At 44.4% G+C, this 23,508-nt stretch overlaps 1 protein-coding gene across 16 annotated transcripts in view; it reads left to right on the top strand.

Moving 5' to 3' along the window:
• Positions 1–23,508, top strand: part of RASAL2 (RAS protein activator like 2) — a 178,100-nt gene that overhangs the window by 139,277 nt on the left and 15,315 nt on the right. For 9 of the 16 annotated variants that reach the window (XM_083845870.1, XM_083845879.1, XM_083845882.1 and 6 more), the window contains 9 exons: positions 6,841–6,994; positions 8,532–8,630; positions 9,435–9,989; positions 12,325–12,469; positions 15,872–16,016; positions 16,898–17,134; positions 17,803–18,004; positions 20,677–20,876; positions 21,651–22,509. In XM_083845870.1, the coding sequence (XP_083701996.1) occupies positions 6,841–6,994; positions 8,532–8,630; positions 9,435–9,989; positions 12,325–12,469; positions 15,872–16,016; positions 16,898–17,134; positions 17,803–18,004; positions 20,677–20,876; positions 21,651–22,509 (2,596 nt within the window). The remainder of the gene's footprint in view (positions 1–6,840; positions 6,995–8,531; positions 8,631–9,434; positions 9,990–12,324; positions 12,470–15,871; positions 16,017–16,897; positions 17,135–17,802; positions 18,005–20,676; positions 20,877–21,650; positions 22,510–23,508) is intronic. The other 7 variants (XM_083845880.1, XM_083845881.1, XM_083845868.1 and 4 more) reach the window with 2 other exon arrangements.

Below are 23,508 nucleotides of genomic sequence, written 5' to 3'. Positions count from 1 at the left end.
TCACAGTGCATGCCATTCCGGATGGTGACAGAGGAGGGATGCTGTCTGTTCAGAGTTGATTTAAAATAGAAAGGATTCAGGAATGTTGTCAGAAGGCAGTGCCGGAGATTGTTGCAGAATTTTTTGTAATCAGATTTTCTGTTTCATCAGGAAGAACCACAGCCAGCCTGCTTTGTTTTTCTGGGTTTTAAACTTTGCTTTAGTGTGACTGACTTAGTGGATGGGGAGGAGAGAAAACTGTGGCCCCCTTGTGGAAATGAGCCCACCGTGGTCAGTATCCAGGTGTCCTGCGTAAATCCACAGCCTCTGCAGTTCACACCACCTTTATCACTCCAGGTTCTGTCAGTTGTACTTGAAAACTTGTGGTTTGTCTTCACAAGACATCAACGTAGGAATGCTTAAACTGTGCTTGGTTGTGATCCATGCCAGATTTGAATGAAGCTCTTCAGATCTGTGGCCAGTACGGTATGTCATTGGGTTATCAGCGGCGCTGACTATGAGGCTTTCTGGCACTGTGTTACCAAATCACCTTCCACAGCTTTCCTAGCCTGATTCCCACTGCATTCTTTGAGCTCTCCAACCCACACATTTCTCTCATAACGTTTTCTCAGTAACATATAGAATGTAAAAAAAAAAAAAAAATAATAATTTTTAAAAAAATTGTAAAGAGAGACCAAATGAGTATTTTCATTTGGGGCTGGGAATTTAAGAGTGTTTCCAAGTGGTCCAAGAGATCTCGCCTCGGTTCGGTGTATGGAGAGGGAGCAAAGATTGTTGAGACTGGCTGCATACGGTCTCAGCGACTGCAGCAAAGCTCTGCAGACAGCTGGGAGGGTTTTGCCCTGTTGGGATTTACTGCCACGTGGGAGCCCTCCTGATTTGCTAAAAGTCATTTTATGGCATTATCAGATAGTCGTGGTCGAGCGCAGGATCCCTTCTGTGCTTGCTCAGGATGGGCTCCGGCAGGTCGCGGGGAAGCGGGTAGCCATGGCTCTGGGCTTCATGGTGAAGCGCGATCGCTGCGCCAACGACAGCTTTTTCTACTTTCGGTAAGTGCCCGCGTCTCCCTCCTTGCTTCTTTGCAGTGTGAAAATAGCACCCGTCATAGAAATAATAGAACTAGATCTTGCTGTGTTTTCTTACTTGTTCATCGTAATTTAATCCCAGTTTTCAAAAAAAGGTGGGTGATTTTTATCCTGCTTGAGACTTGAGGATAAAAATCTGCATTATGCAATGCATTGGTAAGGCTTGACTCAGTCAGAGCTTGCATTCATTCAGCATATCTGTTCCTATCTGCACACTGGAGTATGGAGAAAAGGGAGGAGTGGTTTGTTTCCAGAGAGATGTCTCACTCCTGTTTTGGTGGAGGTGAACGTATTTCTTTCAGCCACTTTTCTCGGTCCTCGTGCAGCTGTTTGTTTTCCAGTGAAAACTGAACAAGATCTCAACGTAAAGTCTATTGTTGCAAACCTCTGCCTTGGCCCCACTGCAGGCTGCTTTGACCCCCCTTTTAAAAACATGCTCCTTAATGGCCAGTGCTTTTCTGCAAAGCCCAGGCTCCTCCACGTAGCACCCACCTATGAATCGCTTAGCAGTGACATGAAACGTAGCAGGTTAAGCATCTTGTCTCCAGCAAAACAGAAGAATTTCACACATTAACAGCAGAGACGTGGTTACAGGAGGGTTGGGAGCACGTTACCCCTGTGAAATTCACAGCGGGTGCAGCCGCGTTGCCGGAGGTGCCTGCTGGACACGCGGTGCTGTGGAGGGAAGCAGGGGAGGTTCAAGCAGCGAGGCATTGCACCGGGCCTCGTGAAGGCGGATCAGAAACTCAAAGGAAGGCAAAAGAGATGTGCTCGGAAAAAGCTCCGAGTTCAGCTGCAACTGGGTGGAACTTGCATCTAAATAAACAACCCTAAATTTCCGATTGAAAACAAAAAAATAAAACAACCAATAATAATAAAACTGGTTAGACTTGTCAAATTGTTGACCAAGTAATAGGATGTTTCGCTAATAGGCAGTTGGGACACGAAGCAGGGTGTGGTGTGTCTACAAAACGAACGCGTGCATGGGGAAGGAAGGCTGGTGCTGCGGCACTGGTGGTGCAGACGATGCTGCCGACGTTGGGGTCCGGCCCAGCGGGGCTGGGGTTCCGAATAGCAACGCTGAGCAGAAAGCTCACTGCGTTAGAGGCCAAGCTCTCTGCTGGGACTTTGCGAGTGGCTAAGTATTGAATTCAGCTTTCTGATCTCGGGGAGTGTCTCTAAACAGACGGGTATTGTGCCGGAGTGGTTTGAATCATGCAGACGTCCAGTTCTGTGTAAGAGCAGTGGAGACAAGGCTTTAGCCGGGTGCTTGAGCTGAGCAAATAGCTCTTTTCTGATTTCCTTGCCTTCACACGAATTTGTTGGTAAAGGTTTAGGGGATTATGTTACTTGGTAGCTCATTTATATAAATATATATATATTTTTTTTAATTGTTACCTTTTGGATTGTTGATGTCCACGGGATTGTTTTTGAAGCAGTACACGGCTCTCCCTGGTAAGCTCAGTAATTGCAAGTCCTATGTGCTTTTTTGGTTGGCTTTTAAATAGGTCAACATCAGCATGAGAGCTTCATAACCAGAGAGCAATTAGGACTTTAACCCTTTATCCTACATGCCTTATAGACAGTAAAACCTAACACAAGTCAGCTAATAGGCTGCCGTGCGCCTTGGGCTGCTGCTGGAAGCCAGAGGTTTCCAGGTCCGGCGTTCCCTCCTTGCAACCAAGCCCTTCCTGCAGCAGCAAATTACAGAATTACGCTGTGCAAGGAGAGGGGGTGGCTCGGGGCTGGGCTGTAGGGTGGTGGTGGTGGTGGTGAAGAGACCTTTTACATATCGGCTGGATGCTGCCACCGGTCAGACCTCGGGGCATTGGCTGGGCTCTGGTTTAGGAGGAAGTTGCGCAGCCCTGAAGATCACTACTCCAAAACATGTGAGAAGAGGTGAGAAGTTTAAAACGTTCCCTGACAGGCACCTCCTCCACCTGCTTTTCCTATTGGAAAGCAATTATGGGAAGCAGCTATGTGAGAAATGTTCGGTGCTGCTTGTAACTGTTTGCTCTCAACCCCTACATCAGCTCCCTAACTCTTTGTTGCACACGGCAGTGGATAGAAACAGCAGCAGGAAAAGAGTTTGTTATCTGAGGTGAATTGTAATTTAAATGGGGATTTGGTTTGTTAATGGGGCTGTTTAACAGAAACAGATTTGTGCAAACAGCCCTTCCCCCGCCTTGTGCATGGTGATCTTCCTGTTTACAGTAATCTGCTTCTCTGGGATTACCTCTCTCTTAACAGGGGCTCTAAGCAGTACTCGCCTTGCCAGTAGCTTCCAACCCAGTACAGGAAAGACCCTGTTAATCCTGTCCCTTCGCTAGACACTGGGAAATAAGTTAGCGACTTCGGCTTATTAACTCTGCCTCTGTGCGAAAGGGAAGCCAGCAAGCAATTTTTCTTCATTGTTACTTACAGCCTCAGAAAATCAGATGCGGCTTTAAAGAAGCAGAGAACTATTATTTCCATGTAATTATTGCCTTTATTGATCGGGATGCTGTTGATTTAGGCACAAGTCAATGACTTGCGTTGCAGATCTATCAATAGATGAAATATACACGATGGTGTTTACAAGTGCATCTCCTTGTGTTTGTAAATGCATGTGGTTGCATCTAACCAGTGACTTTCCAGCATTGCTGTGATGTTTGTGGAAGATAAAGTGGCAATTCTAAGCCACTTAATCAGTTTAATGAGCTATTTTAAATATGGTAACTTCAAGGAATTGCTCGAACAGATAGACATTCCTCCGCCATGGATCCTGAGACAACAAAACTAACCTTCTCCAGCTGATCTGCAACAAAATGAAATATTCACAGCTCACAAGCTAACACAGCAGTAAAGCAGAATAGATGCTGCTAGAAGGTTTGTTTTGCAAGGTGAGATTCAGAGGCACCAAGTACAGTTTGTCATGTACTCAGCACATGTCGTGTCTTTGCCCCCACCCCGTCCCTGAAGGCTGTTTGGAGGCATTCTTGGAAGATGCCTCGCTCTCTCCCACCGTCCTTCACCCTCTGGGCCTCAATAAACTCTTTACAGGAAGGGAAGAGCAGGGACTTGTTTCTTTCTGGAAAGGTGACCTTCTCTGCATCAGCGGAGCAGGCTCCCTGCACTTGCTGCCTCCCCCTAATCCCCTTCCAGGAGGCCGTGCCATGGCAACACGCACCAGGAGCCTCCCCGAGTCCCCCCGGGGCCAGGCAGGCGCACAGCCGACCAGCAGAGAGATCGCTGTGCCCGTGCGGCTCCGACTTCTCTGCTGGCCCCAGCGTATCTGCTTGGTGCGATGCTCATCCGGAATTTGTAACCCAAGGCTTGAGGAAGAACTCTCCTGGATTTGGTGCCTCCCATTCTCTCCCGGCAGGATTTAGTGCCTGAGATGTAGCCCAGAGCACGAAGTTTGAAAAGAGGGGCTCTGACATGTGGCACCGCTATGATTTGGGGATGCACTGCTAAGTGGCTGTACAGTTGTTTCATGTAGGTGTGCTTGATTTGTCTTACTCCCAAGCGCAGCCTCTGCTGAACTGGGATTTGTAAAATCTCTTCTTTCTCCTTTATTTGGTCGTTTATTTTTTTCCCCTCTTTCTCCTCTTTGTGACCGCTCCACACTTTTCTTCTGCTATAAGGAGCTCTGGCTGGAGTTAGCTACAGGCTCCCAGCCAGCTCCCCTGCCTCACGCACCAAAGCACTCTGTTAGGGCTGGAATTGCTGAGAGTTTGGGACAGGGACAGGAGCCAAGTGACCTCAGCAGCGCTTTCTTGAGAGGAGAAATTAGAGAGGATTTTGCAGAGATGATATTGAAGTGGTGTATTGTGGTGTGTTTATTTTAGACTTGCCCTACCTTAACTGCAGCAAGTGTTCAATTATACATGGCTGAGGTTTTAGGTTTGCGTTGGTACAGCTGCTGCTGTAACCTGTTATAACAAAGCATGCACAGAGCAGCCAAAGCGTTCATACCAGCGCTGCTGTTTTGCATTTGAAATCAGTCTCTTTGTAATATCCCTCTGATAAAAGGTTTTTGCTGCCTGCATTTAGGTCATTTAATATATTTAATGGGAACAAAGTTCTCCCTCAGTGTTTAATAAATCTTATCGTACGTGAATCTACTAGAATACTTTGAGCATTTCATTTTGCACAAAAGCATTCGGGTGAACTCTGCTTGTTGCTTTACACGAATCCTTCATGATACGCAAGTTTTTGTTAAATGGTCTTAGAAGTACTGAACACACCTTCTCCAAATGTTTTTTTTTTTCCCTTCCTGTTTTTCTGTAAGATCGCTTAAGGGTATAAGGAATCTGATTCTGCTAAGGTTACAAAAACTGAGGATTTCTCTTGTAAGATGCACTCAGAAAGTACAAAAAACATACTTGCTTATTTTTCAAAAAACAAGGACGCTGTTAGAGGTAGCTGTGCTTTCCACGACTCAGTGAATACATTTTTTGAACATTTTGCTTTTCCTACTGTGCCTTGATACTGAGAATCAAATAAACGAGAAAAAAAAAAACACTGTGAGGACAAAGACAGTTGAGAAAGCATCATTTCAGAGCATTGCTTTTCTCTGCATGATGTATAGACAATTGATGCCATTCTACATTCACATCTGTTCTTTGTGCTCAGCCACGCTTGGTAGCTGTGCAGCCGTACTTACGGACATGCTTCCATAGGTGACTGAACAGGCATAGGGACCAGCACAAGCTTGAACATCTTACAAAACCGAGACCTGCCAGGTAAACAGCTCCTCTTCTGCTGATCTGGGACTCTCTGCTCCTCCTCTTTGTTGATCGTCTGCTTTGTCTTAGTCCCAGCTAGAGGAAAGCTGTGTATGCACATCACCTTTGTCTTTAAAAGCAGAAATCCTAGTTGAGCCTAAAATATTCTATGACTTTATTGCAGAAAGAGATGCTCCAGGTGGCAGTGTGGGGGGAGAAGCACAGGTGAAGCTACAGTCACCTATAAATGAGCACATTTTGGAGCGTTGCAGAGCTCCCTGCTACACATGAGCGTTGCATTAAATTAAATTGGGAGGATGCACAAATTTTAGAGCATGCCTTGTGATGTTGCTGTTGGTATTGCAAAGCTGAGGGATTTACAGGCCAGTCCACTGAAAAAGAACAGCAGTGTGTGTGGGAGGGGAAATGAAAAGAGAATGGAAGCATCTTGGGGAGGGAAAAAAAATGGTAACTGCTAAAAGTGGAAGAAGCAGCTGAAGAAGAAAATGAAAAATTTAAATGTAGGTAACCGAGCATTGTAAAGTGATAAATAGTTTGTATATTTGACTTAAGTTAAATCTTAAAAAAAAAAAAAAAAAAAAGGTATATTGCAGGGGAAATCTGTTCTGATGAGAAAAACTGGTACTCTGTATTGGTTTAGAGATTTGTGCACTTTTTGCTGTTACACACAACATTTACCTAGTAATCGGGTAGCAGATATTCCCAATAATATACCCAGAGCTGGGGATCTCTGGGTTTTCTTTATATGTCAGCAGTTAAGTTCTGAATTTCTCGTTCTGTCGTTCTTTCACTGGTGGCTCAACCGGTACAATTTGTAGGTCAGTGGGAATGGACTTCGTGGCCTTGTTTGGCTGGGTACTTCCTTAGGAGCCGGGATTACTGACTAATGTTACTTTTCACGAGGTTCACAAATAATTGTAGAAGCAGTTAGGAATAAACAACACTTTGCAGTTTGCTCTGGGACCTTGCCAAGCCTGTTAGTAATGGTGAGAAAAATAATATTTCCTTTCTCCCTTGTTGTACAGGTCACGTGGATTGCCGAAGCTGAAAGAGTCCCGTTCCCATGAGTCCCTGCTGAGCCCCGGCAGCGCGGTGGAGGCCCTGGATCTTGGGTCAGAAGAAAAAGTCTTTGTCAAACCACTTCACAGCAGTATCCTTGGACAAGACTTCTGCTTTGAGGTAAGGAACGTTCTCCAAACACGGAGCCGATTATATGCTGTTGGGTCGGTCTGAGCCCGTGCAGTGCGCTGTTCTGTGTCTTTGTAATTGGAGAAGAGATCGGCTGCCAGAGCAGTACTGAGGTTTGGGTGGGGGCTGGCTAACCAGCGTGCAGTCTTGAAGTCCTTGAGGCTAATGGCATCAATCACTCAATGAAGGGAAATCTTCTTCAGTTATTGCGTATTCTAATTGGAAAAATCTTGTTAATTTGATGAGTATCTAAGCATTTGGAGTCTGCATGCAAATGTAAGGTTGAAACGTACTATTGTTCCTAAGCTGTGTGTTCATTCTCCGCAAATTCACCTAAAATTAAATTGAGAAAATACAACATAACTGAGAAATGTGATTTCCAGTCTGAACCCCCTTCCATTAGCTCGGCCAATTTCCTGGTTGCTAAAGGAGAGGCTTCGGTAGCTGGGGACATGTCCGCTGCACCATAGAGCTGGATCCTCTTGCTGTTTCAACACAAGCTGCAGCACAGCTTTGCTTGAGAAACAGGCTGTTGGTGCGAGCGCAATCCTTACCTTCCAGCACGTTCACATGTGCTGTTTGGATGTGTCTAAGGCCATCGTAATGCGTTGTGGCAGGGGCGGTGGACAGTCAGTCTGCTCTGTCTTCAGCAAGGTTAGTCAGGTGTGTCTAAATTCTGGGACAAAGATCTGCTTACAACCTGGAAAACTGCTCTGGCAGAAAACCAGCAAATCAGGCTCTTCTCCCTCGAGACAGGTCCAGGAACTGTTCCTGTTTGCTTCAATCTCGTATTCTTTTGCTTGGAAGCACTGTTCGGCTTGCTTAGGTTTGGGGAGTGCAGTGAAAATACTGGCAACATCGTAGCTCTGAGGCTGTTGCCTCACACTGCTTTTTAATTGTGTGCACAAATGAATGGGAAGAGCAAACGAAGCTTGTCAGGCCAAGTAAAAGTGAAAGAACCAAGGTGGATCACTCCTGCGTGAAAGCGGAGTTGTGTATGGCATCAAGGGGTGGAACTGGATCAGAGCACAACTCCTTTAGTTTCTTTTAGACTGCTGCTGTATATATGGACCCTCAGAAACATTTTGTATTTCCTGAAGACACCATTTCCATTGTGCTTTGCCTTACATTAATACCTTGCTCTGTCTTTGCACTGTTGGTAACCAAATCATCTGTCTCTGAGATTTACCGGGGAAAACTGCAAGTGTTTAATAATTATACATCAATTAGCAAGTGTTTAAAAAAATAAGTGGTTGATTTAAGCCTTGCTTAAAAGTCTTTAAGAAGAGCTGTTGGTGCTCCCCTTATGTTTCTTTCCACTTCGTATTAATTTGAACTGACTGTTTTTTTCTCTCTGCATTTTGTGGGTCTTTTAACCTTTCCACACTCTAGGCTCTCATAGTGTTTTCCATCTTTTATTATATTGACTTTGTTGCTCAAACATTGCTTATCTTCTTCCTTGTTTTTTGCAGTCCCTCACATGTCTTATAAGCTTGCCTGAACTCAGCCTGTCATTTATATCTTCCAGGTAACCTACTCCAGTGGCAGTAAATGCTTCAGCTGTTCCTCTGCAGCAGAGAGGGATAAGTGGATGGAAAACCTACGCAGAACAGTACAGCCGAATAAGGTAATAGAAACTGCGGAAATAAGATTACCAGGGGAATGGAGGTGATATGATTGGATTTTAGTCCAGTGTAACAGGGCTTCCCACAGATACATGCTCAATTAATTTAGTCTGGAGAGAAGTCCACTCATCAGTGTATCATAAGTTGCTGTGCACTGCTCTATCGAGTGTGGTAGGTTAAGCCTTTAATGAATAAATACCATGCCACCTTGCTTCCTGATCCTCAGGTGCCCACTTATGATGTTTCAGACTTGTTTTCTGATACCATGTACCTCAGAAGGAAGGGACACTGAGCTTCAAGGTTTAATGTAGAGTCACTGTTTGGGGAAAAAGGGATTTGAGCCAGAGTGAGAATGGGAGTCAAGTTATTGATTAGCTGGTAAACATCTGATAAGTCACCTCCATAGTTAGCAGCCACTTGGGTGGGACTTGCTAACAGTGCTCTTGAAATTATTCACAAGAGTAAACAACACAGCATGCCCCACCAGACCAGCAGCTTTTGAGTGGCTCCTGTGCAGAGTGTTTGTTTTCCAAACCATTTCAAATACAGCTTTTTGAGAAGAAAAATGTTCTGCTCCCTACCTTTGACATGCAAAAGACAGTCCTTTGTCTCTACCTTAGAAATTGTCTGCTTTTCTAGAGATTCTGATTCTGAGAATCAAAGAATCTGAATGTGAATTCTGATTCTGTCCCTACCTTTGACACAAAGGCAGCCCTTTGCCACTTCTCTTGAAGACAAAATGTTCAGGTTTTTTTTTTTTTTTTTTAGAGATTATGAATAAAAGCTGAGCTTTTTCTTCTGCACAGGACAACTGTCGTCGAGCTGAAAATGTGCTCCGTCTCTGGATCATTGAGGCAAAGGACCTGGCCCCCAAAAAGAAGTACTTCTGTGAGCTGTGCCTTGATGACACTCTCTTTGCCCGCACCACCAGCAAAACAAAAGCAGATAACATTTTCTGGGGAGAACACTTTGAGTTCTATGGTCTCCCACCTCTTCACAGCATCACAGTTCACATCTACAAGGATGTGGAGAAGAAGAAGAAAAAGGACAAGAACAACTACGTAGGCCTGGTCAACATTCCCATGGCCAGCGTAACTGGTCGCCAATTTGTGGAAAAATGGTACCCAGTCAGCACCCCTACACCCAACAAAGGGAAATCAGGGGGTCCTTCCATTCGGATCAAGTCGCGTTACCAAACCATCACCATCTTGCCCATGGAGCAATACAAAGAATTTGCAGAGTTTGTTACCAGCAACTATACTATGCTCTGCTCTGTGCTGGAACCCGTGATCAGCGTAAGGAATAAGGAAGAAATGGCTTGTGCCTTGGTGCACATTCTTCAGAGCACTGGGAGAGCGAAGGTAAGAATGGGTGGCCTCTGTGTAAATGCCTCTTGCTGATGATAGGTGATACCTTCTCAGCTACTGCACTGTACAAGACAGGCAGTCTGGGCTGGCACAACCTCAGCAACTGATGGGATAAGGCTGAGAAGAGGACCTCAGGAGTGTTTTTAAAGGTTTGGTCAATTACATCTACCAAGAAGGCACGTAGATAGGTGCCATACTGACACAGATTAAGTGCCTGAGTTGATAAAAAAAAAAAAAAGGTTAAAGATACCACATATAAAGTGTAAGTGGCAGGACTGTATAATTTCATGTTAGTCTGAAAAATGAGGGCCTGCACTTATGTGCTCAGGAACGTTTTCTATATTTCTAAAGTCATGATACAGTATAAGAGATAAGTAAGTAAGAGTTAAATAAACCAGAGAATGTCTTCTATAAATATACCTCTAATACAGCAAACAGCAGCATGCCATTGTTGATTCAGTGCTAAGTCAGCTAATCAGTGCAAACATTGATTTGGTCAGCATTTGAACAGCCATTTGGAGAATCCATACTCAGTTAATGGTGATCCTGTCTGCCCCAAGAATGTTATTAGGACTTTCGGGTGCGCGCTGCTCGTTCTCTGTGATGCAGCAATTGTACTGAGCCCTGGGTTCTTTGAATAGGTCATGGGAGAATGTCCCGCAGGTCTCCAGAAATTCTGAGAAGCGTTAACCAGCATTGACTGATCCAAATGCTGCCTGCCAAGTAGGTGTATGAGAGCAGTACCAAGCTGTAGCCAGCTTCTTCCAGTAATGCCAGCTACAGCTGGTCAAGCACCACCAAGCACAAGATAGAGAGTTGGAGATATTGAAGAATGACCATAAGCAACAGCTTAAAATTAACTGCTCTAAAAACAATTCCATTATTTGCCACTCTGCTTTCCTTCCCTTGCTTGACGTACATTTCTAAAAGGCTGGTGCTCTGTGGCAATGCATGACAAGAGTTTGTTCCTTACCGACTTGTTTAGCTGATCTCAGGAAGCTGATAGCTGGGACAGCTCCTATAGAGCTGCGTTGAAACCTCCTGGAAAGCATGCTCTGCTTTCCTGCAGTGCTCGATAGATAAATTATTGTTATATCTTTGCCCTCCAAGTGCCTTTGTGTTTGAGTCTGTTTTTACTGGAAGCATTAAGTGGCTTAGGCTGCTGTAACCTTAATCTGCAAAGAAGGTGCGTTTCCATCTCACGCTGTGGTAGTGCTGATGCAGCTGGGTGTCCATGGTTTGCACCAGGTGAAAATAATTTTCTCCGGTCTTGAAAAGAAGCAGTAGAAAGGGTTTGAAAAACAACAGTACTGAATGCATTTTTGATGGATTTTTATAATGTATAATTTGTTCTGGGTCTTTTACGTTCATATGCCAGCACTGCATTATGGTTTGTGTACATAATGGGGTTGTGAAACCTTGCTATAGCTCTCCTCAAACTGTGCTGCTGTTGTTTCCAGCAGAACCAGAAAGTCACAGTTGTCACTGGTGTAGTTGTCACTCAGCCCTAATAGAGGATGGTGTTTTATTTCGGTTTTTGTTTTAAGTTTTAGAAGAGAGTGGGGGTGAGGTGAGATTATGGCTCCTCTCCTGGAGATCTTGGCAGTGGCTGACATCGGCTGTGGTGAAGCTCTGAGCATTTCTTGTGAAATGCTGGGTGTCCTTGACTCAAGTTACCACCTCAGGAGTAATAGAAGTATTAATGTAGAATCAGAGGTATTAATGTAGAATTAGACCCTGTATCAAGAGATTTTTCACTGTATCAAGACTTGCTGATCTTTCATACCTGAGCCTTTGAAAACGATACAAGTTAAGCCATATAGATCCACAGCAAGCATGTTAACTTTTTTCCCAAATCACTTTTCTTTTGTGAATTTAACTGTTGTAAGCAATTCTTCATACTTAAATTTCTCAAAGCGGTGAGAAGTTGTGTAGAACTTCCAACTTGAATTTTTAAATCCAATTTTATACGTAATATTTGGTATTAAAATATAAATGTACATTATCAGTTTGTTTCAGCAGACAAAACCACCGATAACCAAACTAACGAGGGTTTCTGTTCAGGATCTAAGCTTGGCTATAAAGGTTTTATTTTAGAGGCTTTTGCTTCTCCCTTTATCATTTGTGATTTATATTTTATTTTTTGAGGAGCTCTAGCTATTTCCTCGGCCCATACTAAGGTTGCATCTGCACCCCTTGTCCCAGGGTGGGCAGTTATTTCAGTAATCCTTTGGCTCCTCTGTTTGTCTTTACTTCTTGGCTTCTGCAGTTAGCCTGGTATACTGGGCCTGGTTAAACTAACCTCTTGTCATTTGACCTATTTCTTCAGGACTTCTTGACGGATTTGGTGATGTCTGAGGTAGATCGTTGTGGGGAACACGATGTCTTGATCTTCAGGGAGAACACACTTGCTACCAAAGCTATTGAGGAATACCTGAAGCTGGTAGGGCAGAAGTACCTTCACGATGCACTAGGTAAGAAAGTACTGCTCACAGCTGCTCACATCGAAAGGGCTGATCCTGCTGCAGAGAATCAGTCAAGTCACTGGCTGGAACTTGTGCTGGGATGCGGGAGGTGATCCATCCAAGAACTGTTACTCTAGCAATGAAGTTGGAACGGATCTTCCACATCCAGCATTCCTGTTAGATGTTATCCCTTGTACCCATGCTGTATTACCCCACGAGTCTGGTGCTTTCTAGAGGCATGTGGTGAACCCTCTCCACGTGGGCTGGTGAAGTGGCAGAGTCGCAACCTGGATTTTTAGTTCCACAATGTAACTAAAGCCTTGTGCACCTAGGTACGTTAAGGAATGTGGGATGGGAAGAAACTGCCTCAGCACTAAGCCCAGGTGTCTGCTATCCAGATAGCAAAACATACATAGTCTGCTCTTGATGCCTTTCCTCTCTACAGAGGAAGGTGTAGCACCCAAGGAAAAGCTAACTTGATTTGATACAGCTGAGTCCCTCTTAACATTTGTATCACCACGTTATGTTTTTCTGGGTAACCTTTGTGTCTCTAGCTGTGATGAGAGGGTATAACACTGCAATAGCTTAGTGAGCAACGGTTATTGTTCCATCTGTTCTATGAACAGGCTTAAAAAAGGAATTTTGTCACCTCATTTAACAGTGGAAACGGAGTCCAGTACTTTGTATCGCGGCATCAGGAATGAGCATGGAATCGAGTACAATGAAATTAGGTAGAGATTTCAGAACAGTTAAGAATATGAAACATATTTCACTAATCTCCTTTTATGTTAAAGAAGCTCCTGCAATCACTTCAGTACAAAGTGAACCACCTAGGGGGTTAGCTATAGCTAACAGAATGTTAGCTATGGTGTTAACATTCATTAGGTGTGAGGTGCCCACCCTAGCGTTTGGGTTCAGTGGGTACATAACAGGAAAACTCATTTTGAGATGCTGCAGCTGTTGGTAATGCTGACACATTCCAGAGCAATTGTTGGACTTGCTCAGCCCTTATCTTTGCCACAGAGCAATTAATTGATAAATGTTTGTGTTAACTCTCTAAACTGCTACATGGTCCCAACAAAAGTCCTTAGACAAACATGGCAGGAGGGGAAGAGGCCTCAGGGCTGCTGAGTAGCACAGAGCAGGAGACCAAGACACAGACTATCTAGGGAGCCTCCTGACTTTGTCCAGAGTGCTCTTTGGTCACCACATCCTGAAAACTGCCTGGCCATCCTGCGATGTCCTACTCCATTCCCCCCAGCGGGGTCTTACTGTCCACTTACTGTGACGGGTTCTGATGACTGTACTACTCACTGTCCTCTCCCCACCAGAAGATTCTGCTCTAGCAATAAGCCCCTGTCCTGGAATTACTGTACATGCAACTAATATTGCAATAAAGAGCAGTACAACATGTTTGCCCCTCTATGGTTAGCTTTTACCAAGTCCACATAGTCCACAATAAGATTGCACAGTGAGCCACCCATCCTCCTGTTGTTTCTTGGATGAAGCAAGCCTTGGAAACTGATACAAGGGAAACAAGATCAGGCCAAAGCCAAGTCCCACACCACATCCTTTCACAAAAAAAACCAAACAAACAAAAAAAAACCCACCAGCTTGCTTTCCCAGCAGTCTCACTTGTTCTCAGCAATCTCAGATGCTGGCAAGTCATCAAGGCGTTAGTTGGCTAAATTAGTGCTTCAAGGGTCAGTATAGTCGGGTCTGTGATTATATGCATTTTGGCAATGTTTTAAGTGTAATGAGCCTGTTCTGGTAGTCTTATTCTCATGGGTGGAACCACTGAGCACAAGTCACAGGCCTAGGCTCTTGCTGGTAGGGATAAGTAAGCAGCATATTGCTTTGGGGGTAAGTAAGTAGCACATTGCTTTGTGCTGTGCTTTTCAGCAGACTGAATGATCAGCTTTGAGACCAGTATATTACATTTGACTGCAAGCCCTTTAAAGTGCAGTAATTATGTTAAAATATTTTAAAATTAATGACTTATAATGTATCACTTAGAATATTGGTGCTGAGTGATAAGACTGTAAGAAATCAAAAATTCCCCTAAGGTCACCTAGCCTGTCTGTAGCCCAGGGCAAGGTTGTTCATGACAATATACTCGTCTGATTCTTTGTCAAGTTTTAAATTGTCTTTAGTCATTTTGTTCAGATGCCATGTCCTTTGAAAGGATTAACAACATTATGCTTAGCGTTAGCTGTTTAATACACTTGTAAGAGCATTTTGGTGTCCGATTAAGGCAGGGCCTTGTGGACCACAGAGAGCATGTTTCAAATGTGTTTAAGGAAGAAAATACGGCCAGCAAACAACAGACAAAACAGAATTGGCTCACACCGAAACGATGCCGAAAGTTTAGCAAATAAATGATCTAGATGCCCTCAGCAGAAATTTTTTGGATCCCAAAAAAAACGCTTAAGAAAAAGTGCCACTTGCTTTGCTTGCACGAACACTGCTGACTTAAGATGGCAGTGGCTGGGGGGGGACCACTAAGGGTTTTTATGAAAACAAAATTAAAAAAAAAACCCTTTGCACAAACAAGCCTTTTGGCATTAGCTCAGAGCCAGCTATATCTTCTGAGGAGATGAACTTAAAAGACGTTGAATCATGAACAAGTAAAGGGTTTTTGCCTAATGAACAACAGCGGTTTAAAAAGCTCTTGGTGTGCTAGCAGAGATAGGAGAACTACTAGTAAGTAGCTTATTCCAGTTCATCAGACAAAGGAAACTTCATCTGGGTTTGTATGTGTCCAGTTTCTGTTGTGATGCTGTAAGAGGAGGATGACAGAAATGCAAAGGGTTCTGAATGACAGAGGCAACAAAAATGTTGTAAGATGCTGATAAAAGAGGTTGAGCATACTTTTAGTATTTATCTAGTACTCAGGTATTCCTCTTATTCAAAAGCAAGGTGAATAAAATAAAATTAAATTTAAAAAAACAGTAAATTTTAAAATAAGCAAAATAAATACCATTGTCAAGTGTATTTCCTGCAGAAATTATGAAGACAAATATCACAGCTCCATTTTTAAGGCTGTGGATAATTTTATGCTTGATAATGCGGTTTGAGTACAAAGTCAAATCCTGTTCTTTAGGCTATAAATGAAGTGTTCGCAGGGGTTATAAGCAAAGCCACCTTGTTATTGTACCTCTGTCTGGGGGCAGCGAGGGCACGGGAGGCTGAAGCATTAGAGCACTAGTCGTCTGATCTGGTACGGCAAACACTGTTCTGAAAGAGCTGGGAAGAGTCATGTCCCCAACATCTGGTGTCTGGAGACTGTACTGCAGACACAGAGAGGACAGGAGGCAGTTGCCACGGAAAGGCATAAACAGGATTTAAAGGTGTGTCAAGGAGGCTTTTCATGTAATTACCCTGGTTTGTCATCCTCTTCCCTTTGTCCAGGGGAGTTTATCAAGGCTTTGTATGAGTCAGATGAAAACTGTGAAGTGGATCCCAGCAAATGCTCATCCAGTGAATTAACAGATCATCAGAGCAACCTGAAAATGTGTTGTGAGCTGGCCTTCTGCAAGATTATCAATTCTTACTGGTGAGGCATCTCCCCTCCCCTTCTCCCCCGTTAGGTCATTTGCTTATAAGGTGCCCACTCCTCTACAGATGAGAAAACAGCAGTTGTATAGGGAAGTAGCATAGACCCATCTATCTTCCGAGACTGCCTTCATTTCTTTCCCTCGCTACCTTAGGAGTAGCAATACAGGGGAGACAATATTGCAGGTGGAACTTGTGCCCAAAACAGGGTGTTGCAGTCCAATGCACCAGACCCAACAGGAGCTTCTGCTGAAGTACTCTGCCAAGGAAACAAATAGTGAAGTGTGACGAGAAAGGAGGGAATCAAGTGAGAAGATAACAGCTTAGTTTGAGCTTGGAATAAAAAGCTGAAAGTTTTTATATTTATAGAAAACCTTCAGACCCTTTAGATCTGTAAAACTGAAGAGGAAAACAAAAGGAGGAATCATTGGCTGAAAGATTTCTATTAATCTCTGCTTCTGAGTATCATTGAAGGAAGGGTCTTTCTGCTTTAGGGTGAAGCACATGTGAAGCACTGAGGGAGCTTAACAAGCAGGATAATAATTGTAGTTATAGAGACGAGTTCAGTTTGTTTTTAATATCCTAACACCGTTTGCTCCTGAGTAGCAATGGATAGGTAGTACTTAGCTTGTAAATCTGTGTGTCTGAGAAAGGCTTCACTTAACATATATAAAAAGGGATGCTTTAAAGAGTACTTAAGTATCACCAGATTAAATGGGGATCCAAGAATAGATGCCTAATGACATTTCCTAGCCTAGAGGGAAAAAAAAAAAGCCGATTATGATTTCTCACAGATAATTATTTCAGGTGATTGATCATCAGTTCAACTTGTTACATCTCATTGCCCATGCAATTTTATTTCCTGGTTTATTTTTTTTTCAGCGTGTTCCCTCGTGAGCTGAAGGAGGTGTTTGCATCTTGGAAGCAGCAGTGCCTGAGCAGGGGCAAGCAGGACATCAGTGAACGGCTGATCAGTGCCTCCCTCTTCCTCCGCTTCCTGTGCCCCGCTATCATGTCCCCCAGCCTCTTTAGCCTCATGCAGGAGTATCCTGATGACCGGACATCTCGCACACTCACGCTCATTGCTAAAGTCATTCAGAATCTCGCCAATTTTGCTAAGTAGGTGGTGACAACAAAACTGAAATCTGTGCCGCTAGGGCTGCAAGTCACTGTAGGTTACTACAGAGCAAGGAGAGCCCTGCTTGTAGTCATGTCTGCAGCAAATTGAAGACAGCTTTAGAAAGGAAGAAACTTCTTGCTTAGATGTGAACCTTGTTCCCATTGGGACACCTCAGTGTTGGGAGAGAGAGGTTCTCCTTTTCACATGCAGATTTGGGTTATATTGAATTCAGTAGAGGGACACCATATGAGACCAAGAAGAGTGGTGTGCATTATTAGCACGTCAGTGTTTATGCTATTTCAAAAGAAAGAAAAAAAAAAAAGATTGTTCCCACCAAGGAACTTGACTTTCCCACTTTCCTCCTCCAAAATTCCTAGCTGAATTATACAAAGGGCACGTTTCTTGAAGGCAGGGGAGAAAGGATGACCGGGGGGGAAGGTGAGGAGGCAAGATGTGTTGAGCCCCTTGTTCATAATACAATCAACGAGTTACTAGTATTTAAACAAGTCTAAAAACAGTGAATCTCTTAAACGGTTCTTCTTTTTTCCCCCCCTCTTCAGAAAGGGAGGTCTAAAGTTAAGCATTTCATAGTTGTCTGCAAGCACTTATACTCTGTATTTTGTCTGGAGGTTATTGACTGGGTTTCCCCAACTCCCCTTTCTTGCAGGTTTGGGAATAAGGAAGAGTATATGGCCTTCATGAATGACTTTTTGGAACATGAGTGGGGGGGAATGAAGCGTTTCCTCCTGGAGATCTCTAATCCAGATACCATCTCAAACATGCCTGGATTTGAGGGCTACATCGACCTGGGCAGAGAGCTCTCAGTTTTGCATTCCCTCTTATGGGAGGTTGTGTCCCAACTTGATAAGGTAAAGCAGGCTGGAGGCCCGGGCGGTCGTATCGTAGCAACTGTAAACACTAGGAAACATCAAGGGAGCTGCTGGAGCCTGCTTTGGGGATAACTTATTCAACAGCTTTTGAGAGGAATGTTTGATAATGGTGTTTCACAAGTGCTCTTTCTGTGATTCCAGATCAAGGCTTAAAGCAGAGCATGTGAAGTGGTTGGGCTTCAGCAATAGTGCAAACACTTTGCAGAGCCTTAAGTGAGGCTGGGTGTTAAATGGTGGAAAGGGCAACACTTAAAAGTAGGCCTGGAATTCCCTGTGCAGCCGGTTTTCTCATAAGTGATCTGGAAAAAAGGGAGGGTGTTTGGATGGAAAATTAAAATTTACAGGGCCCTTTTTGATGCTAATGGAGGTACTTTGCTGCACACCAGCCCCTACCTTACTCCTCTGGTGGAGTAATGTGTTGGCCAGGCAGAACTGTTCTCATTAAACACCTGATCCAAAGCCAGCTGAGACATTCTCATTTCTGCAGTCTTTGGATTAGGTTTTAATATATAAGAGGGTGCCTTGTAAAAACCTGGTTCCACTCTCAGTTTTATCCTGTAACAAAAGCAAGATGCTTTCTGCCCCACTGGGGTCAGATACGTTTTCCGGGCTCCATTCTGCTGATCACAATAGACGCTCATCGCCAACAGTAAGCATTATTCCCATTTAGCTATAGAAAGAGAAGAGATGCTAGTTTCTTCTTTAGCTATGTGGTTTTACAGGATCCAAAATCATTAAAACCTTGATAGCAAAGGTACTTGATAAGACCCAGAAAAGCTGAGCTGTGCATCATCATTTTTTTTGCAAGTACTTGGAACTATTCCATATTATAATTTTTAGAGGTGCATTATTTTATCCATATTCCATTTATATTATTCTCTTTCTTTTAAAACTAAAGAGGTGAGGCGACTTGCAATGCATTCTTCATATTTTTATTGCACTGAGGTTTGCCAAAGTAGTGATTTGTTTGGTTTCTGTTTTCTCACTGTACGTTATTTAAAGCAGAAAACAAAAAACTGAGCTTGCCGCATCAGAGTAAATAGAAATGTCCTTGACTCAAAAAGACAACATATGTTAATATTAGATAATTGTTCTTTGATAACAATTTATGGTCTTGTTTGTCCATTTCCCCCACACATGCATACATTCAAAATGTCGCAGGCAGCAAAGTCTGCTATAGAGACAGTTCAGCATCCTCAGAAAAACAAGCGAAGTGAGCACTCAGGACCAGTTCCTCCAATCCTATAAATCGGGGTAAGCCCATCAGTGTAGGGAGCACTGCCATCTCCTTCCAGCTGCTCAAGCATCAGGTCAAGAGAAACCCAGCTCCAATCTTTAGAACTGCAAATGGATTTTTGCACTTAGCCCTTGCATTTAGGGAGCGGCTTTCTGAGTGCAAAAGTCGTAAATGTCTTGTGCAGTGAGGAAAGGGAGGAGCTGCACCTGGCTAAGCCATCAAAGCAGATCTGCTTTGCCCTTTCTGTAGGTTAGATACTTGGATCTATCCTAACCAGCCCTTGGGGGCTAGTGTAGTAGCTTGCTAAAAGAAGAATTAAGGGCTAAAGTTACATTGCAATACTGCTTTACTGCAGGTAATGACTGGGAAATGATGAGAGAACCTCAGAGATTTTAATAGGTGCAGAAGAAGTGCTATAGGAAAGTGAATGTAAAGAGACCTCTCTCTGGAGTCGAACTGACTGAGTATCTGCCTACAGCAAAAATAAGGGTATCTTTGAAAAGACAGTGGTCTTTGTAGCGAGGTTTTACCTTGTGATACACCTCCAGCACTTTCACCCTCTTCGTTTAGACCGAAGAGGTTGTGGGTGTCCTGTAGATGATATAACCAGCAGTGACCCAAAGGGGGAGAAAAATAAAGAGTGTGTATGAGCAGCCTTGCTCGCTGGAGTGTCAGCTGCCCTTCTCCTGGGCCTAGGCAACACTGAGCAAATATGTAATTGAACAAAAAGCTATGTGTTTAATCCCAGGCTGATGTGATAATGTTGGGATGAGGATCACTGATGTTCTCGTGAAGTTTTTTTAGGTAGGAAAGAACGCCTTAATTTTTGATAACAAGTTGCTACAGAAGATGGCATCAGCATAGGATGCCAAAATACAAAGGCTTATGAAATGAAATCTTCCCCTTTTCCCATCTCCCTCAACCCCTGCAATTCTCTCATGATCCCCGTGAATGCCGCATCCCCTTGTCTGTTGGCATGCAGTTCCTTTACCATATGACACCTTTTGCCTGGAAAGTTCCCCCCACTAGCTGAATCTGTAGTCTTTGAATGCCCTTTCATGAGTAGATACCATAGTTTTCACTTTGACCTTACCCAGCCTGGACTTAGTTTGCTTTGCATGATAGTTTTGCATTGGAATGGCCATAGTTCTGTTTTGTTGAGCATGATTTTTATTTTGGGGGGTCAATCCTAATTTCTTTTCTATTTCCTTTTCTTTCCTCAATGTCTGCTGCACCCCGTTTCGTCTCCTCCATCCATCTCGTCGCCGTGGTTACGCTGCTCCGTAACACTGCATACGGTCCTGGCACACCCGCACACAACCACCCACCCTCCTTCCTTCCACCTCCACCCCTCCGCCTCTGTGCATCGTTATCAAAAAACTGGCGGATGTCGCGGTGCTTGTTGTCCAATTAGGGTGAAAATTCCTTCCTACAGGCGACCGTGGCAAAACTGGGACCCCTTCCTCGTATTCTTGCCGACATCACCAAATCAATGACCAACCCTACGCCAATACAGCAGCAGCTGAGGCGTTTCACTGAGCACAGCTCTAGTCCAAACGTCAGTGGCAGTCTCTCCTCAGGGCTTCAGAAGATATTTGAGGACCCCACTGATGGGTATGTAACAGCCAGAGCCCACGGGGAGGTGCGGGGAGAAGGGACCTGTTAAGGACCAGCCTTTAAGAGTAGAGAACTTCATCGCCTGAGCTGTCTGCCCAGCCCAGCTGCAGGAGCAGGGAACTTGGGCCTCTGTGCCCTGGGAATACTCGCTGCCAGTATGAGGTGCACAAGGTGGCACTTGAGATCTGAAGCTCTTTACTTGCCCAGGGCTCAAACACCTTGCTGAAAGTCAGTAACTTCAGCTGCTAAAATGCAGTCTAGCTGTTGATCTGAAGCAAAAAGCTGGCACGTGGCAGAACTGCCAAAGAGCTTGGATACTGTAGTCTCTGTGCAGTTTCCGCGCTGATATGTATGAGGGCCAGTTTTGACACATGGAAGTGTCTGTCCTCTAGACCTACAGGAGCCTTCAGGCAACTCCTGCTGAATTTTGAAACGTAGGTGAAGGGTTAAATGGAAACTGAACTGCTCTGAAGTCTTGATGGAAATAGAAGTGTCTGAAGGGGACGGATTTGGTGGGGATGGTTTGCATTTCACCTGTGAAAAATAAAGATGAAGCACTGCTTGAATCAAACTTAATTTTCAAAGATAAGCAGTAATTAAGGAAGAGTGTGTTCTGACTTGAACACAGAGAGCTCATGAAAGGAAATCCAGTTCCTTGAAGCTTTTGGAGCAGGGGAGGGAGGGTTAAATGAGGTAAAGAGGCTTCTCTGGGACAGGTCTCTCAGGGTCTTGGCTGCTTAAAAATTAACTGGATTCCTTTCCTCTCCACAGTGACTTGCATAAGCTGAAGTCTCCAACCCAGGAAAACGTGGATGGATATTTCAGGGGCAAGACCTTACTGCTGGTTCAGCAGGCATCCACCCAGAGCATGACTTACTCAGATAAGGATGAAAGGGAAAGCATCTTGCCCAACGGACGTAGCATTTCCCTCATGGACCTGCAGGATCCTCACACGGCTCACAGTGACCACGCTTCTATCATGCACGACGTGCCTTTGCGTTTGGCCGGCAGCCAGCTCTCTATCACCCAGGTGGCGAACATCAAACAGCTGTGGGAAGCTCAGAGCACACCCCAGAGCGCGCCCCAGGTGCGAAGGCCTCTGCACCCAGCTTTGAACCAACAGGGCAGCCTCCAGCCGCTGTCCTTCCAGAACCCCGTTTACCACCTCAACAACCCTCCTCCGCCGATGCCCAAGGCCTCTGTGGACTCCAGCCTGGAGAACCTGAGCACTGCCAGCTCCCGGAGCCGAAGCAACAGCGAAGACTTCAAACTCAGCGGGCCCAGTAACAGCAGCATGGAGGACTTCACCAAGCGCAGCACGCAGAGCGAGGACTTCTCCAGGCGGCACACGGTCGCGGACAAACACGTCCCCATCGCCTTGCCCCGCCAGAACAGCAGCAGCCAAGCACAGATCCGCAAAATGGACCAAGGGCTGGGCGCCCGGGCCAAGGCACCGCAGTCCTTGCCGCACAGCGCGTCCTTGCGGAGCACGGGCAGCATGTCGGGGGTGTCGGGGGCCATGGTGACTGAGCCCATCCAGAACGGGAGCCGGTCCCGGCAGCAGTCCTCCTCCTCCAGGGAGAGCCCTGTCCCCAAGGTGAGGGCGATTCAGAGGCAGCAAACGCAGCAGGTAAGGAAAGCCCTTTCCCAGGCATTTTCTGCTTTGATGTTTAGTTGGTTACTGCGCTGACCATCAAGGCTTTTTGATCTAAATTGAGCTGAATCAGTACTGGCTGATGGTGGCACTTAAACAAGTGGCCAGTAATAAGGGTGAATGAGTAGTCATGCTTGTTACCATTACAAGCCTGGCAAGCCTAGCGTGCCTATTATTTCTGGTCCCTTTCGTACTGAAGTTAAAAAAATAAAAAAAACTTTTGTATTTACTAAGGTAGCAGCACACCTTAGAAGAAGCAAAACTTGAAAATTTTCCCGAATAAAAAAGTAGAAGCAGCTTTGTTCCAAAGGGTAGTTAAGATTGTCACGGGAGAATGCATTGCCCTGTGGTGCTAATTTAAAAGCATAGCTACCTGAAAACACAGAATAAACAAAGATGAAATATCATGGACTAAACTGCTGCCAAAATAATAAATAAGTAGAGTTGTCTTAAGTATGGAGAGACCTATATTTCACCATGATGCAACAACCTATTCTGGCCCCAAATAAGTACTGTTTTTTCATTAATCATCCCAAACTATGAGTAATGCAAACACTTTCTGGAAAGGAGTGTTTGTATGTACCAGTTCCTAATACACCTTATCAGCTGCTCATAGACAACTGTAAATCAAGAGTTCCCTATCAAAAAACCAACATTCCTTAACCTTTGAAAAAAAATGTTGTTGTGATTTGCTGTGTATGAAAAGCATTTGCTATGTTCACTATTAAAGAGGAAAATAAGTATTTAAATGCTTGACGCTGCAGCGAAGGTAGAAAATGTCTTGACTGCAGGTCAGAGGGAAGGTGGTTGTTTCCAGACATCTCCTGTTCGTGCATACAGCTGGGCAGGGTGAGGCTCTCAAAGGCAACACCTGTGCTGTTCCTTGGGGTTAAGTGTTTTCTTCTGTGGTCACTGCAGGGGTAAACACGGGACTGTTTGATTTACCTTAACAGCTTCAGAAGGACGTTTTTTAAG

Source organism: Anser anser, assembly GCF_964211835.1.
Source record: "Anser anser genome assembly, chromosome: 8".
Lineage (NCBI taxonomy): Eukaryota > Metazoa > Chordata > Aves > Anseriformes > Anatidae > Anser > Anser anser.
This window is presented reverse-complemented; position numbering and strand designations above follow the sequence as displayed.